Source organism: Somniosus microcephalus, chromosome 2 (assembly GCF_052327205.1).
Source record: "Somniosus microcephalus isolate GS21.2 chromosome 2, FLI_Smic_1.0, whole genome shotgun sequence".
NCBI lineage: Eukaryota > Metazoa > Chordata > Chondrichthyes > Squaliformes > Somniosidae > Somniosus > Somniosus microcephalus.
In genome coordinates, this window is record NC_140988.1 from 337,255,762 (window position 1) to 337,274,770 (window position 19,009).

Sequence of the window (19,009 nt, forward strand, 5' to 3'; positions counted from 1 at the left end):
GTGCTCCGCGATCTCCCGTTCATTTTCGTCTATCTTGACGACATCCTCATCGCCAGTGCTAGCGAGGAGGAACACATCGGGCATCTTCGTACTCTTTTCACATGCCTTAGCCAGCATGGCTTAATCATCAACCCGGCCAAGTGCCAGTTTGGCCTGCAAATCATCGATTTTCTGGGACACCGCATCACCTCGGATGGCGCCGTCCCTCTAGCAACGAAGGTGGAAGCCGTCACGTCTTTCCCGCACCCGCAGACTGTCAGGGCCCTCCAGGAGTTCTTGGGAATGGTGAATTTCTACCACCGTTTCGTCCCCAAGGCGGCTCGCCTCATGCAACCTTTGTACGAGGCCCTCAAGGGCAAATCTGGCAAAGACACAGTTGGCTGGACAATCGAAATGGACCAGGCTTTCGGGAACACCAAGAGGGCTTTGGCTGATGCAACCGTGTTGGCGCACCCTCTTCCAAGCGCCACAATTGCCCTTACTATGGACGCGTCCGACTACGCCATCGGCGCGGTATAAGAGCAATGGGTCAATGGCACGTGGCAACCACTGGCGTTTTTCGGCCGTCAGCTGAGAAACAACAAAAGAAAATACAGCACCTTTGATTGGGAGCTACTGGCACTTTTCCTGGCCATCCGCCATTTCAGATTTTTGTTAGAAGGACGTCCCTTCACGGCCTTCGTTGATCACAAACCGCTTACCTTCGCCATGTCAAAGACCACAGCACTGTGGTCGGCTCGTCAACAATGCCACCTGACATACATTTCGGAGTTCACAACGGACATCCAACATGTGTCTGGTAAAGACAACCTGGTGGCGGATTGTCTCTCCCGCGCGACGGTCCAGGCGGTTCATCTCGGCATTGATTATGCTCGCATGGCTGACGATCAGATATCGGACCCAGAGGTTCAAGCATACAGGACCGTTCCATCGAGTTTTCAACTGGCCGACGTCAGTTTTCAGGCCGCGGGCACCACGCTCTTATGTGATGTCTCCATGGGCATCCCTCAACCCATCGTGCCAGCCGCGTGGCGCCGGAAGGTTTTCGACGTGATACACAAGTTTTCGCACCCGGGTATGCGGTCTTCACAGCGTCTTATGTCAACGAAGTTCGTCTGGAAGGGTATGCACCTGGATGTCCGGGACTGGGCCAACACCTGCGTGGTCTGCCAGAAGGCCAAAGTCCAGCGCCATGTCAAGGCACCAATAGCTCCGTTTGTGGTTCCAGAGCGTCGTTTCGACCACGTACATGTGGACCTCGTTGGGCCGCTGCCACCTTCCCGTGGTTTTACTCATCTCCTCACCGTGGTGGACCGCACCACCAGGTGGCCAGAGGCAATTCCTTTGGTTTCCACCACCTCGGCGGACCGTCGCTAGAGCCTTCATCTCCTGCTGGGTCGCTCGGTTCGGCGTACCGGCAGACATCCCCTCCGATCGCGGGCCACAGTTTACCTCGGAGCTTTGGAACGCTGTAGCTCAGGGGCTCGGCGCCAAACTGCATCGTACCACCGCCTATCCTCCACAGGCGAACGGCCTGTGCGAACGATTCCACAGGTCGCTCAAAGCCGCCTTACGGGCCAGTCTTCAAGGCGCAGGATGGGTGGACAGGCTCCCTTGGGTCCTGTTAGGTCTTCGCACGGCGCCCAAGGACGACCTCCAATCTTCTTCAGCGGAGTTGGTTTACGGCCAGCCACTCCGAGTTCCCGGTGATTTTCTTCCTCCCTCCACGGAGCCATGGTCCGCCTCTCAGCAGCTCGTCAGCCACCAGGAAACAGCCAAGTGTTTCGTTCCTGTGCCTACTTCCAACCACAGCCTGCAGAATTCCCACGTACCGGTGGAGCTGAAGAGCGCCGAATACGTTTTCATCCGGCATGATGCTCACCAGGACCCGCTCAAGCCTCCCTACACTGGTCCCTTCCGAGTCATCAAACCAGGAGACAAGTCTTTTGCTGTCGACGTCGGGGGAAAACCAGATCATATATCGGTGGACCGCTTGAAGCCGGCTCATTTGGACTTAGACAGCCCAGTCGTCGTCGCTCAGCCACCAAAACGTGGCCGTCCGCCCGCAGCTGCCGTGCCAGTTCAACCACAGCCGCCTGCCAGTTCGACGACACCCACCGCACCCGTCCAGCCACAGTCGCCTGGTAGCTCGACCACCGATCTTCAACTTCCTCTGCCTGGCTATCAAAGTCGATCGGACAGACTGCTCAGACCTCCGTATCGGCTCACCTTTTCTGTTAAAGACAATTCTGGGGGGGCGCATGTGGCAGAGCCACCAGAGGACTCAAAGCAGTTGTACATAATTCCTTTACCAGCAATGTAGTTATAGCCTGTGTCTGTACCTTTAATTACACTGTGTAACTGTACTCTGCCTAGTTACCTTTACAGCGCGGTCTTAACGTGATGACGTCATGCCGTTCGGCACGCGATCCCCCAATGGCGGGAAGAACGTGATGACGTCAGCCATCGGACCAGCCCAGCAGTCCTCATGGAGCCTTCAGAGAGAACAGACCTACTATCGATGTATTCCAGCAGTTTCCAGTTTAAACCAGTTTTGTTTCATTAAAGTTCTTTGTTTTAATTGCCTGAGTCGAACTCAGTCTTTTCGCTAGGAACCTCCGTTCCTACAACGTTATATGCAACAGTAAAGCTCACATCAAGGGTTCTTGTGCCAGGTTTAGCAGAGGTCAGATGATGATTAAAGCTGTCTCTAAAACCGCCCGTTAAGTGCTCCCAGTTTGGGCAGAGCATGGCTCAGTTGCAAAATATTCATGTTATTAGGACATAGTCCCATCATGTGACAGCGGGACAAACTCTGCTCAAAACTCCGGCTTGCAGGCTTCCCATAAATGTGCGAAGCAAGAATTGATTGAGCAGCATCAGCAAACCTTCTGGTTTTAGGGACCGTGTGGCCATGCAGATGAGCATAATTCCTCTTTCATTGTACCCAGTAGATGGAGAAAATGAAGCGTCTGCAAATATTGATCAGCAATAATCATGGGCTCGCCATCACCTCCATGTTCCCCTCTAAATCACACAACCACGCTGGCTTAGACATGTATTGCCGGTCCTCCATTGTTGCTGGGTTAAAATCCTACCTAGCACCATTGTGGGAGCATCATCAGTTCAAGGAGAGGGCCCACCACCACCACCTTAAAGCAACTAGGAATGGGCAATAAATGCATCCTTCCCCAACATTGCTCACATCTCAGGAACAGGTGAAACGAATTCTGTGAAGTTGACAATTTGTTTTTGGACTTTCTGAATTCTAGTTGCCCCCGAGATCAAAACTGGAGATGATATTTGTGGATCTCTACCCATCTACCTTCCTTGTCACACACAAGAATCTATGTCACTGGTAAAATGGGGTTGACAGGGGTGCGGTGAGGCGGGAGTGGTGGGGGGAGGGAATGAAAGTGTAGTTCGAAATCAAAATCGAGTGAAACTAAATCTGCAGCAAATGCAGAAGAGGAATAAGGTTGTTACATTTTTCTGTTCTTGCTGCAGTATCGTGATTACACTGAGGTCACTGAGCTGAAGGAGATGGCGAAACACTTTGAGGGGGAACCGTGGAGTGGCTTTCTGACTGCTGCGGGGAGGGAAATCCTAAGCACTGACTGAAATGAAAACCCACATAGTTGACAATCTGTCGAACATGCAACTGAAAGTCACACAGGCTTTGACATTGGATAATTCCCCTTTTGTTAGAAAGCTGCAGGTGTCATTAATTTTTGTGGTGTGTTTTATTGCAATCGCAACCAATTCAGTGGTATCCCTTCCGCCCCTGCACTCATGGCCCATATTCAGGAAAGCATCTGTAGAATTTTCATCTGTTTTGCTTGGTGTTATTTACTGTAATTTAATGCCAAGCTTTCCAGTCCCGTGTAAGCGTTTCATATAATATTCACTAATGGCTTTTGTTTTAAAAGCCCACATTTGTGTGTATATGAAAATATTGTCTACAGACATTACACAGACTGCATGTTATAAACAATTGCCATTAAAAGTGGAAAAATACAGTGAATGGCTTGTTAGTCTAGCAGTCTAATCCCAAACTCAAAATCTGAAGCACATTGTTAACTATATAATGTTTCACATGTAACGTACTTGCATAAATGAAAATGAAAGTTACCAATAAAATAATGTAATGCATGTCCAGGGTTAGGCCTATTTTCCAATGCAAAACAGTATTATAGTGTAACCAAATTTGCAAAAAGGACCATAATACCAAACAGTGGTTTGCTTGAAGGCTGGAATGTTCCAACAACCAAGGAGTGATCAGGATATGGGTCTGTGCCTGCGACACCTCATGTTTTGGGCTCTTGATTTCAATTGTGATAAAAGTGTGGAGTTAACTTTTCATTTACAGTATGTAATCTCCTGCAGCCCACAACCCTCCGAGATATCTGCGCTCCTCTAATCTCTAATTCTGCCCTCTTGAGCATCCCTGATTTTAATCGCTCCACCATTGGTGGCCATGCCTTCAGCTGCCAAGGCCCTAAGCTCTGGAATTCCCTCCCTAAACCTCTCTGCCTCTCGACCACTCTTTCCTCCTTTAAGACGCTCCTTAAAACCTACCTCTTTGACCAAGCTTTTGGTCACCTGTCCTAATATCGCCTTATGTGGCTTGGTGTCAAAATTTTGTTTGTTAACACGCCTGTGAAGTGCCTTGGGATGTTTTACTACGTTAAAGGCACTATATAAATACAAATTGTTGTTGTTGTTGTAAGCAGGGCTAGTTCCACCTGCTAATAGCAACCCCTTGCTTTCTCTCACTGGACCACAAGAGGAGGCGAGGGAACAATATTTTAGCCCTAACAACATATTGAGCATTAATTTTCTCTTGTTTTCCCCTCTGCTCCAGAAGGTGATAAGTCGTGCTGGAGTATGGTTCCACGGTCATTGGCAAGCCTCCTGTATCATTCCTATTTGGCCATCCTTCATGTCTGCTAGCACTCTTGCCTCTAAGTCAGAACGCTGAGAGGTCAAGTACCACTCGAGGCCCTGAGCACATAATCCAAATTGAGAATCCAGTGCAGCACTCAGAGTGCTGCATTGTTGAAGGTGCCATCCTTCGGGTGAAACATTAAACCAGAGTTCCATGTATTGCTGGTTTAGTGTCAAGTTGAAAGGGGAAGCTGCTTGTCTAGTGTTACTGATGACTAAGTGTTACCACTGTCCAGATGGGAGGCGGAGTGTCCTTTACTGAGAAAAATAATGATATTGCATTTCTGTGAACCAGGGCTTCCATCGAGGAGAAGTATGGGAAGGAGTTGGTGTCGTTGTCAAAGAAAGTGTGCGGGCAGAATGAACTGAAGTAAGTTCTATAAGTATGTTTTTGAGGTGAATTTTTCTGCTTAAAGTTATAGAATATGGCGACAGGGATTAGAACCCTGTCTGAACCCAATGTCAACAATGAGCACTTGGATTGGAAGTAGCTCATTCCTTGTTTCTTCATTGTGATGGGAGATGTTGGCAGTGGAAGGGATAGTCCCTGTCTGGACTGGCCTACATGGGACCCAACCCCACAATATTTGGTTGCCTCTTAATACCCTCTGAAGTGGTCCCTACTACCACTTTCTCGGCAACTAATGAATGGGCAATGAATCCTAAGAACAAAATACTGTCTGGAAGTATACATCCAGTGTGTATGAAAAAAGGCATGTAACACTTCCAGGTCACTCCGGATGTGGGCCACAACCAGTTACAACCCTCACTCCTATAAAGGGAATTAACCTAGCACAAAGGAAGATGGTTGTGGTGGTTGAAGGTCAATCATCACAGCCCCAGGACATCGCTGCAGGACTTCCTCAAGGCAGTGTCCTAGGCCCAACCATCTTCAGCTGCTTTATCAATGACTTTCCCTCCAACATAAGGTCAGAAATGGGGATGTTCACTGATGACTGCACAGTGTTCAGTGCCATTCACAACTCCTCAGATAATGAAGCAGTCCATGCACACATGCAACACGACCTGGACAACGTTCAGGCTTGGGCTGATAAGTGGCAGGTAACATTCGCGCCACAGAAGTGCCAGGCAATGACTATCTCCAACAAGCGAGAGTCTAACCACCACCCCTTGACATTCAACGGCATTACCATCGCCGAATCCCCCACCATCAACATCCTGGGGTGTCACCATTGACCAGAAACTTAACTGGAACAGCCACATAAATACTGTGGCAACAAGAGCAGGTCAGAGGCTGGGTATTCTGAGGCGAGTGTCTCACCTCCTGACTCCCCAAAGCCTTTCTACCATCTACAAGGCACAAGTAAGGAGTGTGATGGAATACTCTCCACTTGCCTGGATGAGTGCAGCTCCAACAACACTCACGAAGCTCGACACCATCCAGGACAAAGCCCATTTGATTGGCACCCCATCCACCACCTTAAACATTCACTCCCTCCACCACCGGTATATCGTGGCTGCAGTGTGTACCATCTACAAGATGCACTGCAGCAACTCGCCAAGGCTTCTTCGGCAGCACCTCCCAAACCCGCGACCTCTACCACCTAGAAGGACAAGGGCAGCAGGCGCATGGGAACACCACCACCTTCAAGTTCCCCTCCAAGTCACACACCATCCTGACTTAGAAGTATATCGCAGATCCTTCATCGTCAATGAATCAAAATCCTGGAACTCCCTAACAGCACTGTGGGAGTACCTTCACCACACTGACTGTAGCGGTTCAAGAAGGCGGCTCACTACCACCTTCTCAAGGGCAATTAGGGATGGGCAATAAATGCTGGCCTTACCAGCGACACCTACATCCCATGAAACGAATTTTAAAAAAACGAATTAATTGGATGATCACATCCTACAGGTGAAAGAGCATTTGAAGTTTGTCAGCACCCCGGCTTTGATCATGCATTGTCAGTGACTATCGATCACTGCAGCTGCACCCACCATATCTTCTAGTTCAAGCTGTTCACCTCAGTCTTCTCTTTTTTTTTTTCCCATCTCTAGTACGTCGAAGAGAGCGTTTGATGTCTTTAAGCAACGTAAGTATTTAATCTTTTCTAAGCTGTGAATGAGAAGCTGGTGAAATGATCCCCGTCTTCTGCTAATGTTACTTTGAACTGCACCTGAGAACTGTTTTAGTTTGGATTCCGGGAGAGTGGTGTTCATGTGCTGGCTCCCAGTGTGTACAGTGCTAAAATTTGGTTCCCTTATCGTAGACCAACAAAAGTCTATGGTCTATGAGTCTATTGCTGGAACAAGGGAGCTGCAATGATTAGACAAAAACGTAGTAGATTGAATTCAATGCCAGTAAATGTGAGGTGGTACATTTTGGTTAAAAAAAATGAAAGTAACAATTATACTTTGGATGGTAGACGGCTGGGTGATGTGGAAGAGCAGCCAGATTTGGGGGTTCAGTTTCTCAAGGCCTTAAAAGCAGAACTTCAAGTGGATAAAGCCATAAAAAGTTAATGGAATACTGGGTTTTATAGCAAGTGGTACAGAATATAAAAGTTGAGATGTAATGATGAATCAATTTAAAACCTTAGACCACAGTTGGAGGAACGTTGTACAGCTTTGGGCTCCACGCTATAGGAACGACTACACTGCAGATTCACTCGGATCCTACCTGGTATGAGGAAATACTGTTACAAAGAAAGACTTTAAAAATTGGGACTGCTTTTGCTAATGGGAGATTACGGGGTGATATGATGGAGGTTTTTAACATTATAAAAGGATAGGACAGAGTAGATAGAAAAGGACTGTTTCTAGAGGTGAGGAGTGTATAACTAGTGGACCTGGATACAAGATAAACGCAAGAGATTTAGGACAGCGAGCAGGGAAACTGTTTGACACAGAGGGTTGTGAGGCTGTGGAATGGACTACCAGAGTTAGTGAAGCAGAGACCTTGTCAACGTTTAAAAATATTGGATAGGGGGTTGAAGGAAAGGGGGAAACCTCCAGAAATACATCTAGCCAGAGTTGGTAACCCTAGCAGACACATGGGATTAGATACACTGCTTGTGTGGAGGAGGAACACCAACACCAACTGCTTGGGCCAAATGACCTATATCTATGTTGTAATTTCAATGTAATTCTCCCTCTGTATCTCTGCCCCTTTTGTGTTCTTTGCTCCCCTTCTCTTTGCTTCCGTCTCTCTTTTTAAAATTTGGATTGTTGAAAACGTTGGTCTATGATTCTACCTCCTGGGCTTAGCAATGTAAACACATAGAGCTGCTCTCCTACAATCCAAACTAAACCAGTGCTGATGTAAAAGTGCCATAGAATCATAGAATGATACAGCACAGAAGGAGGCCATTCGGCCCATCGCACCTGTGCCAGCTCTTTGAAAGAGCTATCGAATTAGTCCCACTCCGCTACTCTTTCCCCATAGCCCTGCAAATTTTTCCTTTTCAAGTATTTATCCAATTCCCTTTTGAAAGTTGAATCTGCTTCTACCGCCCTTTCAGGCATTGTATTCAACTCCCTGCATATTTTTTTTCCCACATGTCACTTCTGGTTCTTTTGCCAATTACCTTATATCTATGTTCTCTGGTTACCGACCCTTCTGCCATTGGAAACAGTTTCTCCTTATTTACTCTATCAAAACCCTTCAAGATTTTGAGTGCCTATTAAATCTCCCTTTACCCTTCTCTGCTTTAAGTAAAACAACCCCAGTTTCTCTAGTCTTTCCACGTAACTGATTATGAAGGGGTTGGATCGGGTGGATGCAGGGAGGATGTTCCCGATGATGGGTGAAACTAGAACTAGGGGGCATAGTCTTAGAATAAGGGGCTGCTCTTTCAAAACTGAGATGAGGAGGAACTACTTCACTCGGAGGGTGGTAGGTCCATGGAATATGCTGCCCCAAAAAGCTGTCGAAGCTACATCATTACATAAATTTAAAACAGAAATAGACAGTTTCCTAGTAGAAAAGGGAATTAAGGGTTACGGGGAGCGGGCAGGAATTTGGACATGAGTCTAGGTTCGGATAGGTCATGGCCCTGTGGGTAGCGGAGCGGGCCCAGGGGCCGTGTAGCCTGATCCTGCTCCTGTTTTCGTGTGTCTAATGCTGTTAGATTCAGGAGATAGTCCTGTCATAATGGATTGGCGGTTAGGATCAGATCAGCCATGATCTTATTGAATGGCGGAGCAGGCTCGAGGGGCCGATTGGCCTACTCCTGCTCCTATTTCTTATGTTCTTATGTTCTTATGTTCATCCCTGGTACCATTCTAGTAAATCTCCTCTGCACCCTCTTTAAAGTCTTGACATCCTTCCTAAAATATGGTGCCCAGAATTGCCAACAATACTCCAGCTGGGGCCGAACCACTGTTTTATAAAGGTTTAGCATAACATCCTTGTTTAAACACCCTTAACCAGCTGAGCCACCATGGAAGCTTTTGAAATGTTAATGTATGTTGCTTACTATTCGCATTACTTACACACCACAGTACATCCTGAAAGAGATGGGTTTTAGGGCCTTTTATATTGTATATTGGAGCAGCTGAAGAATGCCACTCTCCCAAATTTACTTTCAAATTGTGCCATCGGACTCTCTGCGACAAAGGCAAAAAGCACATATGCAACGTGGCTGTGACAAATTGGCCCCAGCACGTGCAACATAACGATGTCCTGACATCAATGAGTGATGTCCTGGCACAGACAATTTCTGTAGGATGGGGGAGGGTATTTACAAGATGAGGTGATGCAATTAAATCATCAAAGAGGGGTGTGCAAAGATGGGGCAGCACTTTTACTAGGTACAGTAGATGTAGGTACAGATACTAAGATCCAGGAGAAATTGGGTCTTCCTGCCCACCAGTCTAACAAAATGCTGCTGCTGGCTACAGGAGACCCAGGTGACAAGCTGGTGAGTGCGGAACAATGTAAAAGTGGCTCTTATGGAGGCTTTTAAAGATGGGGAGGGATTTAATTCCAGAGCGCAGGGCGTGGTGGGTGAAGGCTTTGCCACCAATGCTAGAATGGAGGGAAGGATGAATGCACAATAAACAAGAGTTGGAAGATCGGAGGGTGCAGGCAAGGATGTAGGGCTGGAGGAAGTTGCCGAAATAGGAAGGAGCCAAGCCATGGAAGGATTCAAAGACCAGCATAAGGATTTTGAAAACAATGTATGAGATGGGGAGCCAGTGGAAGCCAGTTAGGATCGGGGTTGATGGGTGAGTGGGACTTTGTGCAGGATAGAATGCTGGCAACAGAGTTCTCTGTGTTCGTTCGCGTAAAGGTGGAGCTTGGGAGGCCACCAAGGGGGACATTGCAAAAATTGAGTCTAGAAGTAACAAAGATGTGGATGAGGATTTCTGTGGTAGTTGAGAGTGAAGATTGGAATAGGAGATCAGGTTTCTGAGGTGGAAGTAAAAATCTTGATTTGAAGCTCAGGTCGAGGTCGAACAGGACATCATAGTTGTGTACCATTGTGTTGAATTTCAGTGGGCATCTAGGAAAGCTGATGGGGCTATGGAGTTTCTGGCAGTGGCTGAACATGGTGGCATTGGTCTTGCTGCAAGAAGTTCTGGTTCATCCACAACTTGATATGGACTAGGGGGCCTGTCAGCACAGTGACAAGTCATGGAATCCAGTGGAGAGGTAAGGCATACATATCGAAGGTGACCTGATGCTTATGGATAATGTTGACAATGAGCAGCATATAGATGAGGTATTGGAGGGAATCAAGGATGGAGCTTTGGCGCACACCATTGCAGGAGATTTGTTGGCTAGATTGTAACCACAGAAGTGAATGCTGGTAGTGGAGGAGGCTAGAATGGTCAACTGTGTGGTAAACTGAAGAGGATAACTGCCATGTCAAAGTCACACAGAATGTTGTTCTAGTTGCTTTAATATTGATTTTGTGCCATGTATGTGTTGTTGGGTCCCAAGGTACGCAGCTCATGGCAATACCAAAATAAGCTTGCCAGATTCTAAAGGCTGGCAATTGGGAAGGCCCAGTTTTTGTTTTAACTGTTTACTGGCTCTGGATGAGGTGTTGAGAGTTCTTTTGTTCAGATTCTCGAACGACGGATGCCGTTAGTTATTGGTTCATCTCTGAAATTCATTGTTCTTCTCAGTCGTAGTGTACATAACATTTTATAATGATCCTCTTGACATAAAGACTCTTGTCCGTCAGGCATGAGAGTCATAGAATCATAGAAATTTACAGCACAAAAGGAGGCCATTCGGCCCATCTTGTCTGTGCCGGCCGACAAAGAGTTATCCACCCTAATCCCACTTTCCAGCTCTTTGTCTGTATCCTTGTAGGTTACGGCACTTCAGGTGCACATCCAAGTACTTTTTAAATGTGATGAGAGTTCCTGCCTCTACCACCCTTTGAGGCAGTGAGTTCCAGACTCCCACCACCCTCTGGGTGGAAAAAATGTCTCCTCAAATCCCCTCTAAACCTCCTACCAATTACTTTAAATCTATGCCCCCTGGTTATCGACCCCTGTTCTAAGGGAAATAGATCCTTTCCACTCTATCTAGGCCCCTCGTAATTTTATACACCTCAATTAGGTCTCCCCTCGGCCTCCTCTGTTCCAAAGAAAACAACCCCAGCCTATCCAATCTTTCCTCATAGCTAAAATTCCCCAGCCCAGGCAACATCCTCGTAAATCTCCTCTGCAATCACTCTAGTGCAATCACATCCTTCCTGTAATGTGGTGACCAGAACTGCATGCAGTACTCTAGCTACGGCTTAACTAGTGTTTTATACAGTTCAAGCATAACACCTCCCTGCTCTTGCCTTTATTAGCTGTGGCATGGAATACAAGTATCCCGTATGCCTTCTTAACCACCTTATCTACTGACCTGCTACCTTCAGGGATCTGTGGACATGCACTCCAAGGTCCCTCTGATCCTCTGCACTTCTCAGTGTCCTACCATTTATTGTGTATTCCCTTGCCTTGTTAGCCCTCCCCAAATGCATTACCTCACACTTCTCCCGATTGAATTCCATTTGCCACTGTTCTACCCACTTGACCAGTCCAATAATATATTCCTGCAGTCTACAGCTTCCTTCTTCATTATCAACCACACGGCCAATTTTTGTATCATCTGCAAACTTCTTAATCATGCTTCCTACATTCAATCCAAATCATTGATAATATACTTGGTTTCTTGTCATCTGCATTTGTTTATTTTAAAGGAATATTGTCATAATTTTGGTAAATTTATGAGCACAGTAATGTTCTGGAATTGTCAAAAAGATTTTTAATAACTGCAGTTATTGGAAATCTGAAGTAAAAGAGGTGGAAATGTACAGCAGGTCAGTAAGCATCTGTAAAGAGAAAAGACGTTAGAATGGTTTAACTGTAATCTCTGTACCTAAATCACGAAGCTGTCTTTTCTCTTTACGGTTGCTGACGAGACTTTGCCAGGTATTTACAGCACTTCTTTCAGTGACCCTGCTCTCACCTCACCACATGGTATCATTGCCCAGCCACTTTTGTTTACAGGCCTAGTGAAATAAAATCATTAGGATGTCCGAGTCCCTTTGAACAACGCTACAGCTATTGATGAAAATTCTGGTCAAAAATCGTGTCCCCATCCGCACCGAGTGCGAACACCCGATCAACAAATTATATCAGCTTTATTAACACCATCTTGCCCACCTGTATCCTGCCAGCAGCGAGACTCAAAAATATGCATCTACTAATTGGTCGCAAAGGATTAATGCACGAGCGCCCTGCAGTCGATCACCAGCTTCTAACTGCTGCCTGCTCCTCGACCAATAACTGCAGACACACCAGAGAATGTTTCGCAAGCACGCTCATGGCGAGCTATTCATTTTGTAATTGTTCCATTTGTTTCAGAGATGGAGAATGTGGGACTGTTGCACATCCAGCTGGCAAGCAGCTTTCGGGAAGAGATGAAAAAACTGGAGGAATTCCGGGAAAAACAAAAAGATCAAAGGAAAAGGGTGAGCTGGCCGTACTTTGTGTTTAAAATTGTGATCGTTGTCCTGTTCACTCCCTTTTTTTTTCTCTCCCTCTTCCCTGCCCTCTCTTGGAAAGGCTGTTCTATTTTTTTCTGCCTAGTTACTCTGGCCTCCTTATTTTAGACTACTGTGCTAAGTTAGTCTTGGCTCGCTAGGGCCTCATGAACATCTGTACTTCTGATATCTAGCTAAGCTTTTGATAGTGCACACAGGGTAATGAACAGAAACTCTCTCCTTGGATTGCTTTCGCTGCCAGCTGCTCTCTGGATTCTCCTCATCTTCAAAAGGTCAAAGTAACACAAACAACAGGGCTTTAATGACAAAAGCATTTATTGAATAAGAGATGAAGAAATAACAGTGATATGATAAAATGTATTTAACAGCAGATGTTAGAATGTACTGATCTTTATGCTAAACTACATTTTAATTATTTTTTTTTACATATACATGCATTACATTTCTTGTACTCTTATCAGCTACATGAGCTGACTGGTCTCTGCATCTCCCATTAAGAGTTTAGGCTTTTATTTTTTTTTAAAGCTGGAAACCAATTGCTAGCACGTCTTGGATTTGAATATCTGTCAACTACATTCAGAAAGAGCTGCACGTGATTAAACACATCACACAGTTATTTGTGCTTGAACTGTATGGCTTGGCCATTCTTCTCGAGCCAACAGCCTGGGACAGTGGCTCTCAAACCTTTTTTGGTTGAAGGACCCCTTTTCAAATGGATTGGTAATCACGGAGCCCCCACCTACATTATTAGAATACGATATAATTCTCATAATGTGAAAGGACTACATTGAGAAGGGTGTTTTAATAATGGTTTTAAGAACCATTACAGGTATCAGTGAGATGAGTGTGCCACACTATCATCGATCAATGTTTTTGGCACCCACCATCAGCCTTGGTAACGGCAGGTCATAGAGTCACAACGGCACAGAAGGAGGCCATTCGGCCCATCGAGTCCGTGCCAGCTCTCTGTAGAGCAATCCAGTCAGTCCCATTCCCCCGCTCTATCCCCGCAGCCCTGCAAGTTTATTTCCCTCAAGTGCCTATCTAGTCTCCCCTTGAAAACACTGAGGCCTAGAAATTGGGTATAGCCCCGCCAGCTCGTTTGCGCCGAAAATTTTGCGCTGGCCGCGGAGCCAGTTGCGCCCGTCCCATATTCACTTTTAGCGCCCCAAGGCGGAACCGGGCGCTGTTCCAGGGTGTGCCCGCCCCCGCTTGGGGCGCTGAAAGTGAATTTCAGCGCTCCCGGTGCCGCTGCGCCACCCGATGCGGTGCGGCAGGCTGCTGTACTGCAGGCCTCCTCCTCTTAAGGAGGAGGTGTCTGCAACGGCCGGAGCCCCGATCGCGAGTGCCGGCAAAAGAGCCCGGCACAACGGAGAAGTGCCGGGCTCCACGGAAACCAGCCGGCAATGCCGCGGGGGGGGTGGTGGAGGAGGCCGGGGAAGGAGGTGCGGGCAGGCGGCCGCCGAAAAAGCGGCCGGCCGCACCTCCACCTTAAAGCGCCCCGCTAAGGCTGCAGTAAGGACCCGGTCTCCCGATGTTGTTAGCGGCTGCCACGGAAGAGGCGGCCGCTACTGAAGATGGGGGACGGGGCGGAACCGGGGCACTGCGTACACCGATGACGTCATCGGTGCCGGCGCAGCGCTACCGGCTACCGCCGCCATTACCGCGGCCCTCAAAATCAGCGCTACCACCCCTACTGGCGCAGAAGCCCTCTTTGGGCTGTAACTGGGCGCAAAGCCCACCGAATTTCTAGGCCTGAGTGTCTCCGCTTCCACCACTTCCGTCAGCAGTGAGTTCCTGGTCCTCACCACTCACTGCATAAAAATGTTTTTCTTCACGTCCCCCCTGTATCTCTTCCCCAAAACCTTAAATCTGTGTCCCCTAGTCCTTGTACCATCAACTAGTAGGAACAGTCTTTCCCCATCTAGCCTATCCAAATCCGTCATAATCTTGTACACCTCTTTCAAGTCACCCCTCAACCTCCTTTGCTCTAATGAAAACAAACCCAGCTTCTCCAACCTGTCCTAGGTCTACCTACCGATCTTCGTGCCACTCTCGGCGCTCCTCCATGCACGCTCCCCTCCGAGGTGAGACAGCCAGCCCACTCTGCGTTGCACATGTGGCAGCCGCGCTCTGCTCCCGTCTCCTGGCTCGTACCAAGCTCACCTCCGGTCGCCGCTCATTCGCGTACGCTTGACCACAGTACCCCCTCTGAGGCCAGCCCTGCTCGGTACTCATTATTTCGCGGACCCCCTGGAAAGTCTCTACGGACCCCAGTTTGAGAACCACCGGACGAGCGCAAAGGGGCCTGTGAAATTGTGACTAGTTTCTGGCTGATTCTGGCTGCCAGCGCAGTCAGTTCCTGTCAAATGCATAGCCTATTTTTTCCACATCTTTCCTTAGCTATTAAGAACAGTCAGTGAGCAGAGATTTCCACTGAAATATTGCTTTCGCAGCATGCTCATCTGTTGCAACCCATTTATTACAGCAAAATTTCCAAATCCTCCAATTATGCCTCATATTATATATTGCGCCCGCTTTTGCTAGACTCTTAATTGCTTCTCCTCAGTAACAAGTCTGCACCTGAACGCAGACGTTGTTGGGAGGAAGCCTGGATGGGGAGTGAGGACCAGAGGGCTGGGGGGTGGGCGATTAACTGCCCACTCGCCACCTCTTTCCCCAGCCGGGGTGAACAGTTTGCCCAGGGTCCGGAGTCATGAGCAGGCGCCGATTGGGAAGTGTCGCTGCAGGTGGAAAAAAAATTGGCAACCTCATTTTTAGGATGTGGAGATGCCGGTGTTGCACTGGGGTGGATAAATGTAAGAAGTCACACAACACCAGGTTATAGTCCAACAGCTTTATTTGAAATCACAAGCTTTCGGAGCGCTGCTCCTTCATCAGGTGAAGTGAACAGTTGCATATAGGCACAGCATATATAGTGAGAGAATACTGCCAGGTGATTACAGGTAATCTTTCTAACTGCCCTTTATCACACCTCGGCAGAGAGATAATCACAGCAATCAAAGGTGTGAATGGTGTCCAAACAGGTCAGTCAGGAAAACATTTTTATGAAGAGCGACTTGCAGGTGGGTTTATCTTTTAATGATGAGCAGGGGAGTGCCTGTACATCTCCATAATTAACGACCTGCGAACAAAATCAAGGGATTGCCAGTTTCAAAGCCGCGCACACATCTGAGGAGCCATGAATTGCAGAGTCCATGTGCTCAGTGCACCGAATATGGTGGGACCGTAAACTGAGCTGACTGCTACTCGCATTATTTTGCAGGCACCCTGATGAGTCTCTACGGACCCCTAGGGATCCATGGACCTCAGTCTGAGAACCACTGGCCTAGGAGACAACAGAACTGTCCTAACATTTGTATTGATTGAAGCAGGGATGGGATTTTAGATACAGCAATTTTTAAACTCCATATATATTATGACTGATTTAAAGGAACCACTCTGATAATTTAAACTAGCCAAAAGGCTTCATCTTTGTCACAACTCTCTTTTTATAAAAAAATAAATAAATAAATAAAAAAATAAAAAAATATTGGTCTGGATTTCCCTCCACAATCGCATCCAAAATTGTGACATTAACTGGGGCTAAATTGGGTGAAGTTGTCCACGGCCGCCTGCCCACCCTGACCTTAATTACCCTCCCCCACTGGGACTGGCGCTGGATGCCACTTCCTCTCCTGCTGCGTCCAAATGCTGGTGGGTGGCCTGGGTTCCTGGTGGATTGGCTCACGTCCATCCCTGTTACTGTTGCTCCTCAGGGTACACTAGGAGAAACATAGAAAAATAAGAGCAGGAGTAGGCCATTTGGCCCTTCGAGCCTGCTCTGCCATTCAATATGACCATGGCTGATCCTCTATCTCAATACCATATTCCCGCTCTCTCCCCATACCCCTTGCTGCCTTTTGTGTCTAGAAATCTATCTATCTCCTTCTTAAATATATTCAGTGACTTGGCCTCCACAGCCTTCTGTGGTAGAGAATTCCACAGGTTCACCACCCTCTCAGTGAAGAAATTTCACCTCATCAGTCCTAAATGTCCTACCACTTATCCAGAGACTGACCCCTCGTTCTAGACGCCCCCATCCTCCCTGCATCCTAACCCTGTCAGAATTTTAGACGTTTCAATGAGATCCCCTCTCATTCTTCTAAACTCTAGTGAATACAGGCCTAGTCGACCCAATCTCTCCTCATACGACAGTCCTGCCATCCCAGGAATCAGTCTGGTGAACTTTCGCTGCACTCCCTCTAAGGCAAGTATATCCTTTCTTAGGTAAGAAGACCAAAACTGCACACAGTACTCCAGGCGTGGTCTCACCAAGGCCCTGTATAACTGCAGCAAGACATCCTTGCTCCTGTACTCAAATCCTCTTGCAATGAAGGCCAACATACCATTTGCCTTCCTAACTGTTTGCTGCACCTGCGTGTTTGCTTTCAGTGACTGGTGTACAAGGACACCCAAGCCCCTCTGTACATCAACATTTCCCAATCTATCACCATTTAAATAATTGTAAGAAGTCACACAACACCAGGTTATAGTCCAACAGTTTTATTTGAAATCACAAGCTTTCGGAGCGCTGCTCCTTCGTCAGGTGAAGTGGAGAGATGCATAAAGACACAGCTTGTATAGTCAGAGAATAATGCCAGATGATTGCAGGTAATCTTTCTAACTGCCATTTGTCGCACCTCGGCAGAGAGATAATCACAGCAATCAAAGGTGTGAATGGTGTCCAAACAGGTCAGTCAGGAAAACATTACATCAAAGAACAATGAGGTGGGGTCACAAGGGGTCAAATGTTGCAGATGCTGGGGTCTGTATGAAAAACAAAAAACAGACCGAAAAACTTTTTTTTTGCTGGAAATCACAGCAGGTCTGGCCGCATCTGTGTAGAGAGAACAAGCCAACGACGACTCGAGTCTGGGTGACCCTACGTCAGGTGGGGTTACATGTAGCGTGACATGAACCCAAGATCACGGTTGAGGCCGTCCTCATGGGTGCGGAACTTGGCTATCAGTTTCTGCTCGACGATTTTGCGTTGTCGTGTGTTCCGCACTCATGAGGACGGCCTCAACCGGGATCTTGGGTTCATGTCACGCTACATGTAACCCCACCTGACGTAGGGTCACCCAGACTCGAGTTGTCGTTGGCTGGTTCCCTCTACACAGATGCGGCCGGACCTGCTGTGATTTCCAGCGAAAAAATATTTTTCGGTCTGTTTTTTGTTTTTCATACAGACCCCAGCATCTGCAACATTTGATCCCTTGTGACCCCACCTCATTGTTCTTTGATGTAATGTTTTCCTGACTGACCTGTATGGACACCATTCACACCTTTGATCGCTGTGATTATCTCTCTGCCGAGGTGCGACAAATGGCAGTTAGAAAGATTACCTGTAATCATCTGGCATTATTCTCTGACTATATAAGCTGTGTCTTTATGCATCTCTCCACTTCACCTGATGAAGGAGCAGCACTCCGAAAGCTTGTGATTTCAAATAAAACTGTTGGACTATAACCTGGTGTTGTGTGACTTTTTACATTTGTCCACCCCAGTCCAACTCCGGCATCTCCACACCATTTAAATAATACTCTGCCTTTCTGTTTTTCCTACAGAAGTGGATAACTTCACATTTATCCACGTTATATAGCATCTGCCATGTATTTGCCCACTCACTCAACTTGTCTAAATCGCTTTGAAGCCTCTTTGCATCCTGGTGGTAGTCTCTGGGGTAGTGGAGGAAAGTCACCGACATTTCAGGATGGATGGACAGAGTCCAATCGAGGCCTACAAGCACTTCGGCTTAATTCTTTCTTGGGGACCCTCTGCCTCTTCCCCCCCCTCTGGCCCTGCAGTGCCTGTCCTGCTGCATCACCACCAGGATCGTCCACCTAGGCAGCAGCGAGCTCCGTCTTTTTTTTAAATTCGTTTATGGGATGTGAGCGTCGCTGGCAAGGCCGGCATTTATTGCCCATCCCTAATTACCCTTGAGAAGGTGGTGGTGAACTGCTTTCTTGAACCGCTGCAGTCTGTGTGTTGAAGGTACTCCCACAGTGCTGTTAGGGAGGGAG

The 19,009-nt window shown here is 47.4% G+C and overlaps 1 protein-coding gene across 4 annotated transcripts in view; it reads left to right on the forward strand.

The window, feature by feature from the left end:
- Positions 1 to 19,009, forward strand: part of pstpip2 (proline-serine-threonine phosphatase interacting protein 2) — a 200,708-nt gene that overhangs the window by 70,898 nt on the left and 110,801 nt on the right. For all 4 annotated transcript variants that reach the window (XM_085975407.1, XM_085975408.1, XM_085975406.1 and 1 more), the window contains exons 3-5: positions 5,243 to 5,317; positions 6,967 to 7,001; positions 12,784 to 12,890. In XM_085975407.1, coding sequence (XP_085831533.1) covers positions 5,243 to 5,317; positions 6,967 to 7,001; positions 12,784 to 12,890 — 217 coding nt within the window. The remainder of the gene's footprint in view (positions 1 to 5,242; positions 5,318 to 6,966; positions 7,002 to 12,783; positions 12,891 to 19,009) is intronic.